General features: G+C 48.8%; 1 protein-coding gene across 3 annotated transcripts; it reads left to right on the top strand.

The window, feature by feature from the left end:
* The first annotated feature begins 9 nt into the window (after positions 1 to 9).
* On the top strand, positions 10 to 16,288 carry LOC618733 (transporter 2, ATP-binding cassette, sub-family B (MDR/TAP)-like). 3 transcript variants are annotated; one of them, XM_005223265.3, is made up of 12 exons: positions 10 to 152; positions 561 to 1,058; positions 1,147 to 1,261; positions 2,019 to 2,149; positions 2,397 to 2,602; positions 3,051 to 3,248; positions 3,695 to 3,823; positions 5,776 to 5,964; positions 6,078 to 6,251; positions 6,406 to 6,565; positions 6,802 to 6,938; positions 7,164 to 16,288. In XM_005223265.3, exons 2-12 carry the CDS (start codon positions 569 to 571, stop codon positions 7,392 to 7,394), a joined length of 2,160 nt encoding a protein of 719 aa, XP_005223322.1. In that variant the 5' UTR covers positions 10 to 152; positions 561 to 568; the 3' UTR covers positions 7,395 to 16,288.
* Positions 16,289 to 17,900: the final 1,612 nt, after the last annotated feature.

Here is a 17,900-nt window from a genome sequence, read left to right as displayed (position 1 = left end):
AGCGAAAGCAAAAGCGAAAGCCCAGGAGCCTGGCCGCCCCCGGCTGGGGGAGCCTCGCCTGCCAAAAGAGGCGAGACGGAGCGGAGGCCGCGCGAGGGGACCTCAGAGCTCAGCCCTCGGCACGCCAGCAAAGAGCTCGGGAGCCGCCACTGGTGAGCTTGTGCGCGTGGAAACCTGGAACGCTGACACAGGCGCAGCCCGCCCGGCACGCGCGTGCGCCCCCGCCTCCCGCCCCTTTGGACCCGGGGCCTGGGGAGCGCGGCGGGCATCGTCTGGCCCCTGGGAACTCGGCGGCGGCTGGCGGGGCCGGGGTGTGCGGTGGGGGTCACGGGACGTGTTTTAGAGGACGAGGCTGCTGATGGTCAGGCTTCCCAGCTCCCTCTGTCAGGCCGAATGCCTTGGGTCCTAGGAGGGGGGTGCTGGTGAGACGGGGTACCCAGGGCATCTTTCAGGGCAGCACAGAGTTTAAAAAAAAAAAAAAGGGGAAGCCAGCGGACGCTTGGGCAGAGTAGGAGTGGGGATAGGGACTGGAAGCCACCTCTGTCCTTTTCTATCCCTAGATCTCGCCATGCGGAGCCCGGACCTGAGACCCTGGGCCTCCCTGCTGCTGGCGGACTTGGCCTTGCTCTGGCTGCTGCAGGGGCCCCTGGGGGCCCTACTTCCCCTCGGGCTTCCCGGCCTGTGGCTGGAGGGCGCCTTGCGACTCGGTGGACTTTGGGGGCTGCTGAGGCTGGGAGGGCTGCTGGAGGGTGTGGAAGCACTGCTTCCGATCCTCTGCCTGGTGAACCCCCTGTTTCTCTCCCTGAGGGCTCTTGTCCTGGGGACCTTGAGCGCCCCTCTGGTCAGAGTGGCTGCAGCCACCTGGGCCTGGCTGCTGCTGGGGTATGGGGCAGTGGGGCTGAGCAGGGCCCTGTGGGCCGTGCTGAGCCCTTCAGGAGCCAAGGCGGAGGGGCAGGGCCAGGAGAACAGAGTCTTGATGTGGAGGCTGCTGAAGCTGTCCTGGCCTGACCTGCCTTTCCTGGTTGCCGCCTTCTCCTTCCTCTCCCTGGCCGTGTTGGGTGAGTGGGGAGAGGGCGCAGGGACTTGGGGGTTGGGAGGAGGCCCTTCAGCAGCCGCACTCTGACTGGGCCCTCCTGGCTGTTGCAGGTGAGACCGTGATCCCTTACTATTTTGGCCGTGTGATTGACATCCTGGGGGGCGACTTTGATCCTGATGCCTTTGCCAGTGCCATCTTTTTCGTGTGTCTCTTCTCTGTTGGGAGGTAGGTGATGAGCGATTTGTTAGCCCCCAGTTTTTACAGGGGACCTCACTTTGCTGTTTTCAATCCCCTTTGTGCACAAAGCACAAAACTCTTAAATGAAGAAAAAGCCTGTATGAGTTCATTCACCGTCTATATCAAGCATCCATCCATTTACTCCATTCGCCGCCTGGCTCCAACATCTTCAAAGTTTATATTGCTTATTATAGTTCAGATACGAGTGAGTGTAGTACAATAGGTGTTTTTGTGTGGAATGGAATGTCTCTCAGTTGCCTGTGAGCATTTTTATCTCCGTGAAGTTCTGTTTCTCTTTTCTGATCTGACCTCCCGGCTCATGTTTGTTTCCACAGTTAGCCTATTGTCAGGGTGGGGGGCATGTTTGTTCATCCTGACCCTTCTTCCCTAACTCATCTTGTCAGTCTTGGAAGCTCTTACTCTGAGCCTTGTCACCTTTCTTTCCAGCATCTTTACTCTTTCCCACTGTATTTACTTTCCCTTTTGTTTTTCAACACAGCCAGGAATCTGCTGTCTACAAACTACTTGGTAGGGGTTGGGACTAGGATGAGGCTCACTGGGTCCTCTTTTTTCCTTCCTCTGTTGATTCCTGCCCCTCATGTCTCTTATTTGTTTCTCTTCTGCTGTCTTGATATACTACCCCCAACTTTGTACTTCTTTTCCTTCTGTGCTTTTTCTTCTCCTTCCCTCCCCCTTCCTCTCTGCATCTCTCTCTCCTTCATCCTCCAACCCTCTTTTCCCACAGCTCTCTGTGTGCAGGCTGCCGAGGAAGCATCTTCACCTTCACCATGTCCAGAATCAACCTGCGGATCAGGGAGATGCTTTTCTCTTCCCTCCTGTGCCAGGACCTCCCTTTCTTCCAAGAGACTAAGACAGGTAAGGCCTGGGGTGCAGGTCTGGGGTCCCCCTGCATGTTCCTTGCCCACCTACTGCCGCCTACCTGCACCCAGCTGGGCCTGCCTGCATCCTTGGTGCCAGGGCCGGGAGCTGTTTTTCCTCTCTTTGGGGACCTGTCTCTCTGCAAGGAAGGGGGGCTCCGTGAGATGATTGGGAGGTCAGGATGGAATTTCTGGGGGTTCTGCATTACAACACATGGTTTCCTTGCCTGCTCTGTCCTGCCCAGGGGAGCTGAATTCCCGGCTGAGCTCGGATACCAAACTGATGAGTAACTGGCTTCCTTATAACACCAATGTGCTGTCTCGAAGCCTGGTGAAAGTGCTGGGACTTTACGGCTTCATGCTCAACCTGTCACCTCGACTCACCTTCCTCTCTCTGTTCGAGGTGCCTCTCATGATAGCGGCTGAAAAGGTGTACAGTGCCCGCCATCAGGTATGTGCGGATGCTGGGGAATCCCCAGGGAAGACCTCGTCCCAGGGACTTTATGTGAACGTGTGTGTTTTTGAGAGAGGAGTGGGGGGAGAGGGAGAGATTTTCAGATGTTGAATGTGGTTCCCTGTGCTATACAGTAAATCCTTGTTGCTTATCTACTTTGTGTCAGTGATTTATATCTGTTAACCTCAAACTCCAAATGTATCCCCTCCTCCACATTTGGTAACCATAAGGTTTTTTTTTATTTTTTATGTCTGTGAGTCTGTTTCTGTTTTGTGTATAGATTCACTTGTATTTTTTTTTTTTACATGGCACATATAAACAATATCATATAATATTTGTCTTTCTCTGTCTTACTTCACTTAGCGTGAAGGGACTGGAGTGGGCTGTGGGGGTTGGCTGTCTTCTGCCAAATTGGCCCGCTCCATCGTTGGCCCCACTGTTCCAGGCAGTCCTTTGGGAGATCCAGGACGCCACGGCGAAAGCTGGGCAGGTGGTGCGGGAGTCGGTTGGAGGGCTGCAGACCGTGCGCAGTTTTGGAGCCGAAGAGCAAGAGGTCTGTCGCTATAAGGAGGCCCTTGAACGATGCCGGCGGCTGTGGTGGCGACGGGACCTGGAACAGGCCCTCTATCTGCTCTTAAAGAGGGTGAGGAAGCTGAGGGCTGGAGGAGGGGCACAGGTGGGGGCTGGTGTTGGGGGTCCTTGGGGTTCCTGATGCCTTTGCCAGTGCCACCTTTTTCGTGTGTCTCTTCTCTGTTGGAAGGTAGGTGATGAGCGATTTGCTAGCCCCTAGTTTTTTCAGGAGACCTCATTCTCCTGTTTTCAATCCCCTTTGTGCACAAAGCACAAAATACTTAAATGAAGAAAAGTCTGCGTTTGTTCATTCACCATTCTGTGTCAAGCATCCATCCATTTACTCCTTCATTCGCCACCTGGCTCCAACATCTTCAAAGTTTATATTACTTATTATAGTTACAGAGTCGAGTGAATGTGGTATAACAGGTGTTTTTGTGTTGGATGGAATGTCTCCTCCTAGGGGCAGGGAGGCCAAAGAGTGGAAGGTCCTCAGGCTCTCCTTTCTTCTCCCTCCAGATGCTGCACTTGGCAATGAAGGTGCTCTTGCTGAACTGTGCGTTGCAGCAGATCCTGGCCGGGGACCTCACCCGCGGTGGGCTCCTCTCCTTCCTGCTTTACCAGGAGGACGTGGGTGACTACATGCAGGTGAGTTGGGAGCTGTGCGTGCTCTCATTTTCCTCCTTTGGTTTCTATTTGTTCCCCTTAAAGAAACAAACTGAAATAACCCCAACTCATTGTCATTTAAAATTTCAAACTTGGGTTAAAAAAAGAGGAAAACGATAAATCTATAAACGTGAACCTCCTTGTACTCAGCATCTTTTTTTTTTTTTTACTTTTTGTTTAACTTTTAAAGACAACTTTTTACTTTATATTGGTATATAGCCGGTTAACAACGTTATGACAATTTCAGGTGTACAGCAAAGTGAATCAATCTCCATTCTTTTTTAGATTCTTTTCCCATGTAGGTCATTACAGGGTTTTGAATAGAGCTCTCTGTGCTCTACAGTAGGTCCTTATTAGTTATCTATTTAATATATAACTGTGTGTATATATCAGAGGATATAGACTATACTTCTCTGTGCTATACAATGGGACCTTGTTTTTTATCTCCCAGCATCTAACAGTTATCAACTCATGGCCAATGTTATTTCATCTGTACCACCCACCGACTTCTCCCCATCCATATTACTTTGAATCAGAGGCAAGATATGGTTTCATCTGTAAATATGTATCTCTAAATGTAAACATTACAAATATATAACCACAAAGCCATGATCATACCACAAAAATTAACAATAACCTCACCAAATACAGTCAGTGGTCAGATTTCCACATGTTTCATAGAGATATGTATTATATTGATCTCTTTTTTCCTCTCTCATATACATCTGTGGTGGCAACAATCAATAAAGCTTAGTGTCACGATCTATTGAATTATTCAGGGTTGCAAAAATGGTGACACTCTGTCATTCCTTCATTTATTAGCCAGGATGCATCTCTCAGGGGAGATGTCTTCTCATGTGCTGATAAGCTGCTGAGGGGTATAGTTTGATTAGGAAAGGCAGAATGAGTATTTAGTTCTTTCCCTATAGACGTGTGCTCACTCGCTCAGTCCTGTCCGACTGTTTGCAACCCCATGGACTGTAGCCCGCCAGACTCCTCTGTCCATGGGATATTAAGGCAAGAACACTGGAGTGGGTTGCCATGCCCTCCTGACCAGGAATTGAACCTTTGTCTCCTGCATTGGCAGGCAGATTCTTTACCAGTGAGCCTCCTGGGACACCCTCCTTATATAAACTAGTTTTGAAAAGTAATTAGTTACTGCACCTTGGGCTTTAGTTTATAACTTTTATAAACACCTCTTACGTGTGGAGAGCTGTGTGAGGCAGTCTGGTGGCTGCAAAGATGAGGTGGGCACAGTGCTTGCATTTAAGGAGTCCCTGTCTCACCAGGCTAGACAGCTGTGTACAAGTAACACAGCACAGTAGCTGGAAAGGTCTGGAGATGAAGGTGATGCTGGATGGGAGGGGCAAAGATGTCTCCATCCTTTACAGTACAAATTGGAATAATGGGGTGTTGGTGCCCATCTTGAGTCAAATTGCACACTTACTCCTGATAGTCCAGTTGTTAGGACTCTGTGCTCCCACTGCAGGATGCATGGGTTTGATCCCTGGTGGGGCAACTAGGGTCCCACTTGCCACCTGGGGCAGCCAACATTTTTTGTAAAAATCTTTTTCTTTTTTTTAGACTCTTATACTAATTATTTCATATGGAAGCCATCTGCCTCATTATTTAGGAAAGTGAGTGTTAGTTGCTCAGTTGCATCCCAGTCTTCAACCCGCCAGGCTCCTCTGTCCATGGAATTTTCTAGGCAAGAATACTGGAGTGGGTTGCCATTCCTTTCTCCAGTTAAAAAATCTTTTCTAAGAAAGTTTTTTTTTTTTTTTAATCTTTGAATTTAAAGGTGGTGATCTTTTTGGGGACAAGGGGAGAAGCCCAGCTCGGGTGGAGTGTGGCGGGGCTGTGTGAGGAGCTGGGAAGCTGGTTCGTGGCCCAGCTGCCTTTGCTTAGCTGAGCCCCGCCTTCCTGTTTTGCAGACTCTGGTGTACATGTTTGGGGACATGCTGAGCAACGTGGGGGCAGCCGAGAAGGTGTTCCGCTACCTGGACCGAAAGCCAGATCTGCCTCCACCGGGGACTCTGGCCCCACCCACTCTGCAGGGCAGGGTGAATTTCCAGAACGTGTCCTTTGCGTATCCCAGTCGCCCCGACCAGCCTGCGCTCCAGGTGTCCGATGGGGGGAGACTGGGCCCCTGACTCCCCGCGCGGATGATCGGCCTCCAAGGAGAGGGGAGGCCGGGGGAAGGGGCAGGCCTCTGACTCTTCCCCGGCTGTTCTAGGGTCTGACGTTCACCCTGAGTCCCGGGCAGATGACGGCGCTGGTGGGGCCCAACGGGTCTGGAAAGAGCACGGTGGCCGCGCTGCTGCAGAATCTGTACCAGCCCACCGAGGGCCAGGTGCTGCTGGACGGGAAGCCGGTCTCCGAGTATGAGCACCACTACCTGCACCGTCAGGTGGGGAGGACGGAGAAGGGTGGGCAGAGGGCAGGGGAGGGGCGTGGGGCGGGAACCCAAGGGGTCCGTGGTGAGCCGGGCGGGCGGGGAGGAAGGGCGGGTCCCTGCCGCGGGGGATGATGCACAGCCCTCTGCTCCCGTCGCCTCCGCTCAGGTGGTCTTGGTAGGGCAGGAGCCCGTGCTGTTCTCGGGCTCGGTGAGGGACAACATCACCTACGGCCTGAAGGGCTGCAGCGACGAGAAGGTGCTGGCAGCGGCCCGGGCGGCCCGCGCGGAGGAGTTCATCCGCGAGCTGGAGCTCGGGCTCGATACAGGTACCTGCGGCCACGGCGTCGCCCCCTGCGCCCGCGAAGTGGGCGCTGTGGCCTCCCGACCCCCTCGGGAGCCTGTGTTCCCAGAGGAGCGGCCGCCGCGGAGGTCCCCCGCCCCACCCCCGTCCACGGGCGCTCGTCCTCCGGAGCGGTGCCCGTGGAAGTACCAGCCGCGCCTGTGACGCGGGCGTTGTCTGGGCCCCTGCCTCTGAGGAGAGGGGGTTTCTCGGTCTCCTCAGAGGTGGGGGAGAAAGGCAGCCAGCTGGCCGTGGGGCAGAAGCAACGCCTGGCCATCGCCCGGGCCCTCGTGCGGGACCCCCGCGTCCTCATCCTGGATGAAGCCACTAGTGCCCTGGACGTGGAGTGTGAGCAGGCTGTGAGTGCGGGGCGGCGGGACCCATCCTGGGGCCGGGGCCGGGCGGGGACCTCCCCGATCCTCTGAGGCTGCCTGACCCTGCGGAGGGAGGAGGGCAGCTGACCTTGCCCTTCTGCTCTGTGCTACCTTCTCGTGGCTCACGCCTCTTCCCCCTAAGCCCTGTGGGCCCGGGCCTCCAGCCCCTTCTGAGCCGGCACCCGGGGCATCGCGATCCTCCTCCTTCAGCTGCAGGACTGGAGAGCACAGGGGACCCGCACGGTGCTGGTGATCGCCCACAGGCTGCAGACGGTTCAGAGCGCCGACCAGGTCCTGGTGCTGAGGCAGGGGCGGCTGCAGGGCCTCGAGCAGCTCATGGACGGGCAGGACCTCTACTCCTGGCTGGTGCAGCAGAACCGGAGCGTGGAGACCCCAGACACAGCCGGCCCCGCCCAGGGCCATCTCAGCGACCCGGAGTAGCTCCTGCCTTGGCTTTCCCTGGGTGTGTTCCCCTGGCTGGTTGTTTTTGGAGCTGGATTTAGACCGTGGGTACTTCTGCTGGGGCCGTGGGAGGGCGGGGGACGGGAGGCGTGGTATCTGTCTGCATCCAGGAACCTTAGTTATGAAAGGTTGTTGTTGAATCACGCGAAGACACTGGGATTCTTGGCCCCCTGGAGGAGGAGAACTCAATCCGGGGCCAGAGACGAGGTTTGATCGCTCAGAGCTTTTGTGTAATAAAATTTTATTAAAGTATAAAGGAGATAGAGAAAGCTTCTGACATAGGCATCAGAAGGGGGCAGAAAGAGTACCCGCTTGCTAGTGTTAACAATGGAGAAGGCAATGGCACCCCACTCCGGTACTCTTGCCTGGAAACTCCCATGGATGAAGGAGCCTGCTAGGCTGCAGTCCATGGGGTCGCTAAGGTCAGACACGACTGAGCGACTTCATTTTCACTTTTCACTTTCATGCATTGGAGAAGGAAATGGCAACCCACTCCAGTGTTCTTGCCTGGAGAATCCCAGGGATGGGAGAGCCTGGTGGGCTGCCATCTATGGGGTCGCACAGAGTTGGACACAACTGAAGCGACTTAGCAGCAGCAGCAGTGTTAACAATGAAGTTATATAATCCAAAGAATGTCTGGAGGTTGTAAAGACCTCGTCAGACCTACTCCCATAATTTACATTTTAAGATAACAGAAGGTTTAATCCAGAGACTGTCCTTAATCCAGAGACTGTCCTTAGGCAGGATACATTATTGTTATATAATCCTAAGGAATGTGGAGAAAGAAAAAAAAGTTTGTCCGTTCTTCCTCCTTGAGAATTCCAGACCCCTCTCCCCTTGGGAACCCCTAGACTCCTTATCAACCTGCCTAGGAAATGACTCTCTCATTCCCCCCTTTTCTTTTAGGAGAATTATGTTGCCTAGGGAAAAGGGGTGTTGTTCTCGTTCCATAACTGCTTCCAAGCTGACAAGGGATGTTGTCCCTAAATTGGTGAGGCAACATATTCTCCTAATCCTCATATTGAGGATATCTGATCTAGGGGCCCCAAATAGTAGTTGGAGGAAGCTGTAGCAGTAGCAGGAGTTTGAGCAACCATTTGTAACTTAAAAGCTTTCAAGCGGCTAGAAACAAATCCAGTTATACAGTTACGGATGCAGGCAACACAGTCATTAAAACAAGTTAAAATCGAAATTAAAAGTCACATTATGTACATAGTTAAAGTGCAAAGTGCTGCATCAGTCCATTTTAAGGTTGGTAGATGTCATCAGATGAAGAAGAGGCATTGCATGTGACTGTTGTTGAAGGTATTCACAGACTTGGAGAAAGTCTTTTCCTTGAAGTGGAGATGTCCACCTCCAGAAGCCTTCCACTGATGAAGAGGGGAGTGCTCCACGGACCCAGCAGTTAGACTGATTGTGGAATGCAGCGTAGGAGTGAGCCCAGGACAGGAAGGCATTGTCTTGAGGCTCAAACGGCAGACTCAGGATTTTTGGAGTCAGCAGAAGTAGACTCACATAGATTATCAGGCCCATCCGCTGCCCTTTGCTTAACTCTAGAGCTCGGGTCAGAGCCACAAGCACGGCTAACTGACCACTGGTTCCCTAGGGGAGAGATTTTGCTTCCAAAACCTGTTTAGCAGTCACCACGGCGTAACCTGCTTTACGCTTTCCATCCCGAACAAAAGAACTGCCATCTGTAAATATTTCCATGTCAGGATTGTCTAGTGGGGTATCCTTTAGATCCTCCCGAGCTGCATAGTTTAAAGTTAGGAATTGAGAACAATCGTGATCAGGTGTTTGATTTTCCTTCTCAGGAAGGAAAGTGGCAGGATTTAGATTTCCACAAACTTTAAGCTTAGTTATTGGTCCTTCTAACAACAATAACTGGTATTTAAGAAGCCTACTGTCTGTCATCCAAATATTAACCTTAGAATTTAATATTCCACTCACATCATGAGAAGTCAGTACGGTAAGGTTTCGTCCATTAATTATTTTTAAAGCTTCAGGTGCTAATAAAGCCGCTGCCCCAATTACTCTTAGGCAGTGGGGCCATCCACATGAAACTACATCTAATTCTCTGCTTAGATAAGCAATAGGTTGCTGGTGAGGCCCTCGGGTTGTGTCAAAACTCCCAGTGCCACACCTTTCCTTTCAGCGACAAACAAATTAAATTCTGACCCTGTGGGCAAGCTCAGAGCTGGAGCTTGCAGGAGAGCAGTCCGAAGAACCTTAAAAGCCTTTTGAGTTTCTGGAGACCAAACCAGTTTGTCGGTTTGGGCCTGCTGAGTTTCAGCTATAAGTTTATATAAAGGCCGGGCAAGTTCCCCATAACCGGGAATCCAAATGCGACAGTAACCTGTGATTCCCCCAAATCCTCTCAATTGTCTTAAAGTCATAGGTAGGGGATGATTTAGTATAGGTTTAATTCTTTCAGGGCCTATGGCCCTAGTCCCTTCTGATATGATTAGGCCCAGATATCTAACCAATTGTTGACAAAGCTGAGCCTTTTCTCTTGACGCCTTGTAACCACAGCCTGCCAGAAAGTTTAAGAAATCTTCTGAGGCTCGCGAACAAGCTTCCTCTGTCTCAGCACAGAGCAAAATATCATCTACATATTGTAACACCACCACTTCAGAGCTATTAAAGTTTTGTAGATCCTGTGACAAACTTTGTCCAAATAAGTGAGGACTGTCACGAAATCCCTGGGGCAAACCTGTCCAGGTTAACTGAGAAGCTGGCTGCGTAGGGTCTTCAAAGGCAAATAGAAATTGACTTTCTTCCGCCAAAGGCACTGAATAGAAGGCATCCTTTAAATCAATTACTGAGAAATATTTGGCCCGTTCAGGAATTTCAGACAATAGAGTATAAGGATTAGGCACCACGGGGTGTAAAGGAACTACAGCCTCATTTATTATTCGTAAATCTTGAACTAGTCTCCATTTACCATTTGATTTATTTATACCCAAAATAGGAGTGTTGCAAGGACTGTTACAGGGAATTAATAGTCCCTGCTCCTTTAAATTTCCGATGATGGGTTTTAACCCTTCCTTAACTTCAGGTTTCAGTGGATACTACTTCTTATGTGGAAATACGTGTGGGTCTTTGACCTTAACAACTACAGAAATAGCATTTTGTGCTCGACCCACAGATTTTCCATCAGCCCATACTCTAGGATTTACATTTTGTTCAACTAAAGGGAGAGAAAGGAAGGGCTTCATATTCATGAAAACAGAGGCATGGACCTTGTTCAGTATATCCCTTCCCAAAAGGGGTGAGGGAGATTCTGGCACGATCAGAAACTCGTGTGAAAATAGCACAGAATCCCAGTTGCAAGATAAAGAATAACTGAAATAATACCTTTTGGCTCGTCCAGACAGTCCCCATTACTGAAGCGGATCAGGAAGAAAGTGGGCCAGGGGCTTCAGTAAGCACAGAATAAGTTGCCCCAGTATCTAAAAGGAAATCGACGTATTGGCCCCCCACAATTATTGATACCCGGGGCTCCTCAGGTGTAATTAGGACGGGAGCTTGTGTGGGGACCCCCGGGCACCTTCAGTCCTGATTGTCTTGAGAGTCCGACCCTGGAGACCTATGCCTCTGGGGGCAGTCTCTCTTCCAGGGTGGTCTCTTGCAGACCGGACATGGAGCCGGGGGCAGCTTAAATGCCTGAGGGCAATCCCGCTTGAGGTGCCCCTCCTTTCCACAGTAATAGCAAGCCCATCCCTTTTCACCTGGGCCCCTCTGGGCATTTTTCTCAGGCTGTTTAAGAACATTTTTCATAGCCATGGTGAAGGCTTCCGCCTTTTCCTTTGTCTTTTTTTGCCTTTCTTTCTTTTGCTCATATTCCCTATCATAATAGACTGTCTGAGCCAGTTGTAACAGAGTATCTAAAGACTGATTTGGTCCATACGCCTGTTTTAATAGCTTACATCAGCTATCTGGAGCCGACTGAGTGAGAAATCTATCCTTTAAGATCACTTTTCCCTCTTCACTTTCGGGATCAATCTCAGTGAATCTGTGAAGGCCTTCTCTCAGTCTATCTAGGAATTTACCAGGAGCTTCCTTCCCCTCCTGTTCTATGTCTGCCAATTTGCCATAGTTTAAAGGCTTAGAACGCGCCTGCCTAGGTCCTTCAAGAATACATCTAACAAAATGACTCTGATCCCATCTTCCTTTAGCTGTGTTGTAGTCCCAGTCTGGTTCTATAGTTGGGACTGCCTGATTCCCAGTGGGGAGGGCCGCTATCTCGTTCTCCCTCTTCCCTACTGATGCATTACCAAGTCATTCATCTCCATAAGCAACCGCTTTTCCCAAAATTCGAGTCTTTGACTCGGGAGTCAGCGTTTGTCTCAAGATATACATCACATCCTTCCAAGTGAGGTCATAAAACAGAGTAACACCTTTAAAAGCTCTAATATATTTTTCTGGGTCCTCTAAATAGTCTCCCAGATCCTCCTTGATTCTTTGTATTTCTTGATAAGAGAAAGGCTTATTAACTCTCACAGACTGATTATTTCTCCCAGTGGGTGTTTCATAAAGAGGCAACAGCTTGTGTGGCTGTTCCTCAGTCTCTCTGGCTGCTCTGTGCATATAATCCCAGGGATAGATTGGAGAAACCTGTTCTTCCTCTTCTCTTTGTCTCCTGTCCTCCATCTCATCTCTTACTTCGATGGTCTGAGTTTCTACTGAAACCGGAGTAGTCTGAGGTCGTACTGAGACAGGAGTTGTTTGGACCTCCACGTGGGCAGTTTGAGACCAAGGCAGCCCTTCTGAGGGGGGTTCTCTGGCTTTCAGTTTGCTCAACTTGGAGTCCTAGGTATGGGGGCAAAGTAAGAGGACAGGAGGGAGCTGAAGGTTTCACGCCCAAATCTATACCCTTAGGACATAAGTCTGGCATATTTCGCAGAGAAAAAGGGCAACACATATGCTACTTCTACCCATTTCCCTGTTCCTTACAGAACCGGTCTAATTGTAGAACAGTATTATACTTAAGAGACCCTCCAACTGGCCACCGTTCGCCGTCCTCCAGTGGATACCGTGGCCATGCAGTATCACATAGGAAGACCAGGTGTGTCTTCTTTAAGCCCTGGGGATCAAATCTATCCCAGTTTTTCAGGATACAGTTCAAAGGAGTGAGGCTGGAATTGTTAGCTCCCATCTGTAAGAGAGAAAAAAAGCGACCAGCGCCATTTTTTCTACCGGAGGCGTCCCTCCCTGCTCTAGATGGGGGTGTTACAGACGTTACACCAAAAGCTTTTCCTTCCTGGTCGGACTTAGTCTGTCCCTTACCGGCGCAGGCGCAGTCTGCATCCCTCCCGATTCTACCACCGAGATGGGGTGGGGATGTACCAGGGGTAGACTTGATAGCATCCCTACTTGACGTCCAGCTCTTCACCTTTAACCTTGCTTGCCTCTGATGTCACCCGGGGTGAATCAGAGTAACCTTCCGGAATGCCTCCCAAGCTAAAGACTACTAGGGGAAACATTCGTCACCTGAGTGCCTGTGCACGACCCTGAGTATTTCCTGACTACAACAAGACCGACGCGAATATAAAACTGTGCCGGGGTCCAGCCCCGGCTGATCCAGGGTATTCGAAGCGGGGACAGCATCGGCGAGGATCAGGATACAATAGCTTCAATTAGATATTAATTAAAGATGTAAAGAGTAATAGAATAAGGATAGCTCGGTAGGAAAATTCAGTGGAGAAAAGAGGCTGAGTAGCTTGGTTTACGCGGGAGACCAATAAAACTTCAAGACAAGAAGTTTGCACCACTTACGTAGGCCGCAGGCGTCCTTCTGTTCTCCCAAAGGAGAGGAGACACTGAGGCCTCCCCGGTCAGATCTTAGAAGCCCAGGCAAAATTAGTAAGCTTGGTGGGTTCCGTGGTCCAGATGGAGACTCAGCCAGAGTTTGAGAGAGAGAGAGACATGGGGAGACCAGTATTTGGAGGAACTGATCCCAATTCTTTATTTTCCAGAGTCTGTTTTTATACACTGAGATGTTAGGCAAAAGTCACACAGGGACAGCAGTCCTGACTTTTATTAAAGTCAGGTGCTTCATACAAATGTATACAGAGGGCTTAGGGGTGTTACATCATCTTCTGGCCAGGGGGGCCTGCTGACAATTTATGACCCTCTCCTTGTGACAGCGGTCAGTCAACCAGGACACTTATTTCTCCAGGGGTGATTATTCTTAAAACAGATGCCACCCAAATAAAGTTACATTCCTATAGGGTGAGGGTATAGTGGGTTTTAGTTAAGGAAAGAATTTACTTAGCCTAAGGTCTAACGTGATTAATATCAAAGGTTAATACTTATTTCTTCTATATATTCATTAATGTGTATAAGGGCAGGGGATATGGAGACTTAGCAACAAACATTGGCTCAACAAATGTTTGAGCCAATACAATTAACCAATACAATTTTTAATCAACCCATTATACTTATACTAACAGTTTTCTAACTTTTCTAAGGAACCTGTTTTTAGAAGGTTTAAAGCATCTCGTGCCTCTCACAGTTGGGAGGCTGTGAGCAATCACATGTGGCTGGACAAGCCTGTCAGGCAGGCTAGAGAACCTTCAGAGGAGTTTGTAGGTTAAAACACTCTTGTCACACCCAGGAGTTTTTATTAACTGGAGCTCTAAGTTAACTCCTTCTCCGAAAGAGGTGGTGGGGGACAGCCCCCCGTAAAGTCAGAGGTGTAGGTGAGAGCACAAAGTAGTAAAGTAGGCAGGCTCTGGTTATGGGGGTTGATGCTCGAGGATTTCCAGGGGGACTCCTGAGGCTCAATCCCGCCTTTGCGTATGTCGAGCCTCCTTCCTCATGACCTTTGCCACCGGCGGAGTGCCTCACTCTGGCCCCCAACAAAACTGAGATGTTCTTTCCAAGCATCACCACACCAGTATAACAGCCTCCTCTGATCCACTAAGAGCCGGCGTTACCAAAGAAAAAAAAACCCATTGCAGTCCCAATCTGAGTAACCTTTAACCTCAGAGATGTTCTGGGAGCTAGAGCTCCATCTAGCTTCCAAACTTTCGATTCCTAGCGAGGCTAGGCGCTTTCTTGACTACCAATCCAAGTTTTGGACCTAAGCCACAGTATACAGTAACAGTATAGATCACAAGTCCCTTGAAAGTCTATATCCAATAGATTAGGTTAGTACTTCTAATTCCCAAGGAGTTATGAAATGGTCAAAGGGACTGAAAAGTTTGACTGAGAAAGGAGGGTTCGGTCCACACGCTTTGCCCATTTCTGGTCGGTTCCCGAAGGAGACATTGGGTGCCTCTTGGCACTGGCAGGTCGGTATAATGCCCCGACAGGTTTCTGCCATAAGCCATATGAGATCACCGTGGAACCGCAGAGCAGGGCTCCTTACTTGCTTCATGCAGAGCCTGTCATTCATTCACACAAGCACACCGTAGAGTTAGTAAAGCACAGCAGAAAACGTGTTTGCTAAGAGAACAAAGAACTAAAGCTCCAAGCAGCCTTACCTTGTCCTGAAGGATCCCGGACGAGCCCCCAAGATGAAAGGTTGTTGTTGAATCACGCGAAGACACCGGGATTCTTGGCCCCCGGAGAATTCAATCCGGGGTCAGAGACGAGGCTTGATCGCTCAGAGCTTTTGTGTAATAAAGTTTTATTAAAGTATAAAGGAGATAGAGAAAGCTTCTGACATAGGCATCAGAAGGGGGCAGAAAGAGTACCCACTTGCTAGTGATAACAATGAAGTTATATAATCCAAAGAATGTCTGGAGGTTATAAAGACCTTGTCAGACCTACTCCCATAATTTACATTTTAAGATAACAGAAGGTTTAAACCAGAGACCGTCCTTAATCCAGAGACTGTCCTTAGGCAGGATACATTATTGTTATTTAATCCTAAGGAATGTGGAGAAAGAAAAAAAAGTTTGTCCTTTCTTCCTCCTTGAGAATTCCAGACCCCTCTCTCCTTGGGAACCCCTAGACTCCTTATCAACCTGCCTAGGAAATGACTCTCTCAGTTACTTGACGAACAGAGCTTTGCCTGGTGCTGAGTATTGTATTGTGGCATCTTGAAGATATTTAAAACTATTTTTTTCTTACATAAATAGCATACATTTGTATAGTAAATGTCACGCGAGTGTATGTTCCTCGGTTCTTTGTCTTGTCACAACAAAGATTTGGAGCAACGGACTTTAAAGCCCTCGGCGCGTCACAGCTCTCAGGTCTTGGACAAACCGTGCTACAGCTCTTAGGCAAATCAGTGTTACAGCTCTATTTTACTTATAAGATAGGAGGAGAATCCAAGACTTGAAGAGAAGAGAGTGGAGAAGTGTGTGGGGAGGGAGAAAAAGAGAGAGAGAAAGACAGAGAGAGAGCGCGCATGCACGCGGGAGAGAGAGTCCGAGAGAAAGCGCTTTGGCTCCTCCTTTTATATGTTTTTTCCTCCACCTGGGCCTGCCCTATGCAAATTGGGCTTAGCCAGGAGTGCTGTTTGTTCTGTTTGTTCTGCCTGAAGTCTTCACTCTGGTCCTCGGACCTTCCTTGTCTTTTAGCCACCGCCATTTTGGACTCCTTTTCCCTATTCTACCTACCTAACAGTAAATTTAGACAATAGAGACAGTCTAAAGGAGAAAAGAGAAAAGAATCTAAAGGAGAAGGAGAAAAGTAAAATTATGCACTGTTTCGTGTCCCAGAGATAATCACCATGACTATTTTGCTGGCTGTCTGATCAGTTTTTGGATTGTTCTTTGAGATACATAACTATTCATGAGTTTGCCCTTCCCTGTCTTTTTGTCAGTTCCCACCAGGGTCTGATATTTTGGGGACCACTAGGATATGGGGGAGCAGAGCACTGTTCCCTAATTAACAGTTTTAATAAAATTTTGATAACAGCTACTGTGTACAGTGTTTTAATATGTGTAGGAAATATGCAAAGTCTTTTCCATGTGTTATCATTTTTAATGCTTATCCTCAACCCTTTGAGGTTGTTTACCCTTATACCCATTGTATGTATGAGAAAACTGAGTCTCAAAGAGATTAAAGGACTTTCCCAAGGTTGCACAGTGGTGGAATTGGACTTGGAATCCAGGCCTGACCCCGGAGTCCACACTCTCAACCAATTATATTGCACCTTGTGTTATAGTCTACTGAATAATCAAACCTCGTAAAGCTCTTTCACTTCTGGTTGTGAACAGCTCTGAATCCCTTATCTTCTAATTCCATTGTTACAACTTTCATTCATTGTGTTGTGAAAGTGAAAGTGTTAGTCACTCAGTCGTGTCTGACTCTTTATGACCTCATGGACTGTAGCCCACCAGGCTCCTCTGTCCATGGGATTCTCCAGGCAAGAATACTGGAGTGGGTGGCCATTCCCTTCTCCAGGGGTTTTTCCTGATCCAGGGATCGAACCTGGGTCTCCTGCATCATAGGCAGATTTTTTTTTTTACCATCTGAGCCATCAGGGAATGATCTCATGTCCAAAGAGGATGACATTATACAGCCTTGACGTACTCCTTTCCCTATTTGGAACCAGTCTGTTGTTCTATGTCCATTTCTAACTGTTGCCTGTTGACCTGCATACAGATTTCTCAGGAGGCAGGTAAGGTGGTCTGGTAATCCCATCTCTTTAAGAATTTTCCACCGTTTGCTGTGATCCACACAGTCAAAGGCTTTGGTGTAGTCAACAAACCAGAAGTAGATGTTTCTATATTACATTTTCTTTATCCATTCATCCATTGACAGGCACTTAGGTTGCTTCCGTATCTTGGCTGTTATAAATAGTACTGCAATGAACATGGGGGTGCATATATCTTTTTAATTTAGTTTTTTCATTTTCTTTAGACAAATACCAAGAAGTGGAATTGGGGGGTCATAAGGTAGTTCTCTTTTTAATTTTTTCAGCAAATTCCATAGGGTTTTTCATAGTGGTTGCACAAATTTACACTCCCACCAACAGTGCACAAGTGTTCGATTTTCTCCACATTCTTGCCAACCATTGTTATTCGTTGTCTTTTTGATAAAAGCCATTCTAATAGGTGTGCTGCTGCTGCTGCTGCTGCCAAGTTGCTTCAGTCATGTCCAACTCTGTGTAACCCCAGAGACGGCAGCCCACCAGGCTCCCCCGTCCCTGGGATTCTCCAGGCAAGAACACTGGAGTGGGTTGCCATTTCCTTCTCCAATGCAGAAAAGTGAAAAGTGAAAGTGAAGTTGCTCAGTCGTGTCCGACTCTTCACGACCCCATGGACTGCAGCCTACCAGGCTCCTCCGTCCATGGGATTTTCCAGGCAAGAGTACTGGAGTGGGTTACAATTGCCTGAGGTGATATGATATCATATTGTGGCTTGATTTAAATTCCTTTGATAATTAGTGATGTTGAGTACCTTTTCATGTACCTGTTGGGTATCTGTACGTCTTCTCTGTAAAAATATTTATTCAGATCCTCTGACCCATTTTTAATGAAATTTTAAAGATTAAGCTATAAAGGCTCTTTATATATTTTGGATA

The sequence above is a fragment of the Bos taurus genome, chromosome 23 (genome assembly GCF_002263795.3).
Source record: "Bos taurus isolate L1 Dominette 01449 registration number 42190680 breed Hereford chromosome 23, ARS-UCD2.0, whole genome shotgun sequence".
NCBI lineage: Eukaryota > Metazoa > Chordata > Mammalia > Artiodactyla > Bovidae > Bos > Bos taurus.
Note: the sequence above shows the minus strand (reverse complement) of the source record. Positions and strands in the feature narration are given on the sequence as shown.